Source organism: Ictalurus punctatus, chromosome 5 (genome assembly GCF_001660625.3).
Source record: "Ictalurus punctatus breed USDA103 chromosome 5, Coco_2.0, whole genome shotgun sequence".
Taxonomy (NCBI): domain Eukaryota; kingdom Metazoa; phylum Chordata; class Actinopteri; order Siluriformes; family Ictaluridae; genus Ictalurus; species Ictalurus punctatus.
Window position 1 is genome coordinate 25,924,966 of NC_030420.2, and position 5,191 is coordinate 25,930,156.

At 41.5% G+C, this 5,191-nt stretch overlaps 1 protein-coding gene across 1 annotated transcript; it reads right to left on the reverse strand.

Annotated features, from left to right (window-relative positions):
* Positions 1 to 237: 237 nt before the first annotated feature.
* On the reverse strand, positions 238 to 1,842 carry cebpb (CCAAT enhancer binding protein beta). Its single transcript, XM_017467709.3, has one exon. The coding sequence runs from the start codon at positions 1,583 to 1,585 to the stop codon at positions 755 to 757; it is 831 nt and encodes a 276-aa protein (XP_017323198.1). The 5' UTR covers positions 1,586 to 1,842; the 3' UTR covers positions 238 to 754.
* Between the last annotated feature and the right edge of the window lie 3,349 nt (positions 1,843 to 5,191).

Genomic DNA, 5,191 nt, shown 5'->3' on the forward strand with positions numbered 1-5,191 from the left:
ATACATACATACATACATACATACATACACACGTTTGATCCTAAAATAGTGATTAAATAAAATGGATTCAAACTACATTCCGGCAACTCAGCAACTGAATGATTATATTTTATATATGGAATGTTTTTTTCCATTGTCTAACTGAAGTGTCAAAATATGGCAAGTCTTTCTACACAGAAAAGGTGAGTGTGACTTGAGCTAGTGCAATCAGACAAAAATGCAGTCAGACAAGAAAGCTCAAAAAGACATAAAAATCATTTAATTCAATAAAATATTATATAACCAATACATGATATCTACCGTTATTCTGTTTTAGCAGACTACTTGCATGGCCAATACTGTTACAATGCGTTGCATCATACCTCTGCAGTACAACTCTTCCCTCGACAGCCACTGCCCCAGATTATGGGGGGAAAAGGTATTTAAATAACAGAGTATTATTAAAAACAGTAGACATTTCACCCGTACAAAAATACTGTACAGATCAAAGTACACGAGCGGGCTTCCACAACACCACCAGAGTGACAAAGTCATCGAGCATGGGAGAAAGTGTTGCGCAATCCAGGCGCCAGTCCCCTTTTCATGCTCTTTCGCTCTTGTAAACATTTTTTAATAAGCACGGTTTGTCATTTTCACGCAAAACTGACTTATTTGTTTAAAAAAATTAAAATAAAAACAAAATAAAAAATAATAATGCATACTCTTTGGAAGCAATGTTTTACAGTCTTGTGTAGAAAGGTTGTTGAAGTATGCGTTAGCACTGGCCGGTGGCGGAGAGCAGGTTGCGCAGGGTGGCCAGCTCTCGGGAAAGCTGCTCTACACGTTTCTGCAGCCGCTCGTTTTCAGCCGCCAGCTCCAGCACTTTGTGCTGCGTCTCCAGATTGCGCATTTTCGCTTTGTCTCTGCTCTTGCGCACGGCCAGGTTGTTGCGCTCACGCCGCTGCCGGTACTCATCGCTGTCCTTGTCCAGTCGCTTCTTGCCTTTACCTGTAGACGGGATTTTACCGCCCGGTTGAGGCGATCTATCATTGCTGGACGGAGCGGGCGTGCCAGGCGGGCTCGAGCACGACGAGGAAGCGTTGGAGATGTTCCCTAGGCTTCCGCTTGGCGCCGACTGGTACTGCAGGTAGGAGCGCATGTCGAAGCCCCCCGATCCGTCCATCCGCGGGTCTTCGTTCACGTCGCCTCTCCACTGACTTTTGCTGTAACCGCCCAGGAAGTCCGGGCTGAAAACGGTGTCAAGGCGCGTCTCCTGGAGCTCTGGGTAGCCGAGCTGGCTCCGGTTGGCGTCGCGCTCGGTCAGCGGCGCGTAGCTCTTGTAACTGGGCGCCTCCGAGGCGGCTCGCTTGCTCTTGGCGTCCTCGCTGATAGAGAAGTCCGCGTTGTAGATCTCCTCGCCGTGGACTGCCGGCTGAGGGTAGTGGGGAACGGAGTCCAAGTAGATGCTAAAGTCGATCGCCTTCTCGTGCTCGGAGATGCCGAGTTTCGTCATCGAGCCGTCAGTGGAGGTTTTGTACACGGGACCAAGACTGTGGCCGCTGTGGAATGCAAGGCAGTCCCTTTCGTAAATACCGACCACTTCCATGGATCTTAACACCCGCCGGATTGCGGCAGGACGATAAAGCAGGGGCTGATTGCCCTGACAAAAGTTTACACCCACGAACTCGAAGAAAAAACAACAACAACAACAGCAACCCACAACCAGCAACAAGCACTATTAACGTTTTAGTGAAAATCTTCCTGAAACACCAGTTATGAAACTTGACAAATCTGTCTGATCTGATCTAATCTTGATATCCTCTGTATGCTCGTGCATGAACGCGCTGTCAAGTCCCATGTTTCGGAGGTGGGTTTATATGCGCTTGAGGAAGTGGGCGTGTAAGAAGTGACTGTCGTAAGAAGAAGCCAAAAAAAAAAAAAAAAAAAACTCTGCTCCTAGTGCAAACCGGCCTAAACCTGCTGGTCTGTGTTAACGGAGGTGGGATGTCATTTTCCCCTTACTACAAAGTACACCAAACAAACATATCAACTATATATCAAGTTGATTCGACCCCCTAGAGCCTAAAATAGCCCACTGAGTATTGAAGAACTGGAAAATGTAAGCTATTCTGAAACAAACACAATATGGTTCAAATCAGAAAATCTGATCAGCCCCTTTGGCAGACATTAGGCCTACATATTTCAGGCTGTTAAACAAAACAGAATGGTACAGTAACATAACACCAGATACATAGATAAGGTTTAAATCTGGATTGTAAAAATGCTTTGCTACATTTATACCTTCATTACACATCAAAAACAGATTCGTGTATCGTATTTGTTAAAACGTCAATCATAGATCGGTAGGCCATAGCACCTACACATACCCTGTTGAAAATATTGAACTGGCCTGATACAATTTTCCATGAACCATTTAAATAATTAGATACTGATGCAAAAATAGCTGAGAACCATTGTGTCATTGTGTCATCCTTACCATAAGGATGTGTTTTTTTTATTATTATTATTTAAACACAGAAACAGTCAGCTTAACTCTCTGCACACTGTATGATAAAAGCAGGTTTATCATATCACACTGTATGAGATCCTGGCAATAAAATCTTGGCCAAATTCCGTCGCAGACTTTGCGATATCATGCATACCAGATTACACAATAAAGATTGTCTGATGATAATACTATGACACAAGAAAATGCTTTTAATCAATTGTAGATTTTTTGATTGTGACCTTGCATATTGAGGCAGGGGGGAAAACCCATCAATCATTAAAAAACAGTCATTGATGTTTGATTTGTGATTTGTATCTGAGTCTGACTCTGTTTGCTTTGAGACACCCACTTTTCACAGTCATATTAAATCCTGATGGAATTCTGCTTGAAGATCCTGTTTGAATGCAAAATGTTAGGAAAAGTAACTTTAGAACCACAAGGTAAAAGAGGACAGCTTGAGAATATGCTCCTATTTTTGTCCATTATATTACCAATGACATTTCAGGCATGCCACACTGGATCAGAGGAGACAGTCCTAGAGGGCCTCAGCATGGCATTTTACCATTTCAACGGCAAACCTGATCCACAGTGTGGATTAACTGAGCGATTATGGCTAGGGCATGAGTAGAAATCCTGAACCTCTTGAGAAAAGCTGACACTGGGCAGCCCACCGCCTTAACTTTACCGCATCTGGCTTATGGCACTAATTCCAAGGTGTGTCTTGCTCTGGCCACCATTTATGGCTACCCCAACTTACAGTGCCCCTGGTCAAAACTTTTCTTAACTTAATGAAGTAGGCCAACTCTGCTGACTAAAGGACCCAGCTTAGTCTGACCAGTTATCAACTACCAAAATACAGGCCAAGCTGGTCAAGCTGGTAAGTGCTGGTAAGTGCTGCTACTAGTGCTACATTGTAAACAAGTTATTTTTTAAGAAAACAAAATGACAGTTGATGAATTTTTTTCAAGTAATAAGGAAGCTGGAAAATGACTTACCAGCTGGCGAAGATGGTCCGCCAGCTCGACCAACTCGAGCCTGTGTTTTGGTAGCTAGTCAGAGTAAACTGGGTTTTTCAGTAAGGAAGTCTCTATTTTAGTTGTCTACTTAATATTAATGATGCTAGGCAGTGAATGTAACCCACATAGATTGGACTATAAACTGGATAGATTTGATACACTACACATTTCCAAAAAACACACAATGCTTGCAGTTGAACATAAATAAACACTTGTCTGCATGGTCACTGAAAATTGATTCAACATTGTTAAGAAAAATCATTCAACACTGGGGACTTTGCTGTTTACATAGTCAGTAAATCTGAACGTGTCCGTGAACTCCACAAAGCTAAAGTTTGGCTTCATTTGGAGGCAAACAATAACTACACTGACACCTGGCGGATACTTTGCGTTACTGCAGGAAAAGGCGTTGAGAATTCCCTGCGGAACAATTTTGCGTGTTTGTAGCGTCACGTTGCAAATTATATGCAAAACTCTTTGCAAATTGACCTTTTATGTGCTCTTATTTGATGTGATGTATCGTGTATATTTATTTGCTTTATTGGGTGTGACAACAACACAATTTAATTTCAAATGACATACTTTGTATACTATTCCTATGGTACTAAACCTGTTGCAATGCAATATCTAATACATAGTATGTGAACACCTTGTTCGTTTCCTGTACACTAAATACACCTCGATGACTTACTCAGGCAAAATTTTCAACTATTCTTCCCTGCTGAAAAGTCTGGCTTAGACTAACCAGCTACTAGCTGCTAAAACACTGGCCGAGCTGGTCAAACTGGTAGAGCATCCTTGCTATGTGGTACATGCCGGTAAAAAAAAAAAAAAAAAAAAAAAAGGAAAAAAAGAAGAAGCAGTTTGTGAATTACTGCTACAAACTCTACATTGTAAATGAGTTGTTTTAAATAAAATAACAAAACAGTGAGGCAATTAGAAATTCTCCAACACTTTCTGATCAGTCTAGTAATGAAGCTGAAAAATAACTTAGCATTTGGTAAAGAGGGTGCACCAACTTGGCCTGTGTTTGGCAGCTGGTCAGACTAAACTGGATTTTTTCCAGACAGTTTGTAATGACTTATTTGATACAGAACTGAAAACATGATTTATTTTAGTTGTGCTACTATTTGCTTTGCATTCCTGTTTTAAACGGTTAAAGCAGTTAAACTGGTTGCATGGCTTAAAGCCTTTCTCTGCCGCCTCATTTTAACTTAATTTTAACACCCAATTAGACTAAGCAGTCTAATTCTAAACTGGACTGACAGATAGTCACATGGAGTACACTGTGATGCATATTGCATTCATTACTGCATAGTGTACACTGTATAGTGTGTGGTATACAGTTTGGTGCACTATAGGCTACAAGTGAGTCAGCTTTAAAGCAGAATGTGCAAATATGTTCACTATAGTACACTATTTTGGAGACTATCCATGGCTCCCATAATGCACTATAATAAGTTAGTGTCCAATGTGCATTAGACAATACAGAATAACCGTAATACGCTTTTACTTTTGTAGGGAATAGGAAGTGGGGAGATTTTTGGACACAAATAGGTATGGCCGAAACCGCACTATATTCACTACTGTAAAATTTTTGGTATTTTTGTCATTAACTAGTCTCACGCAGAGCTTAGTGAGAATATCCAGTTCTCTGGTTCTTTCCTAAAGCCAAGGACCCATTTTG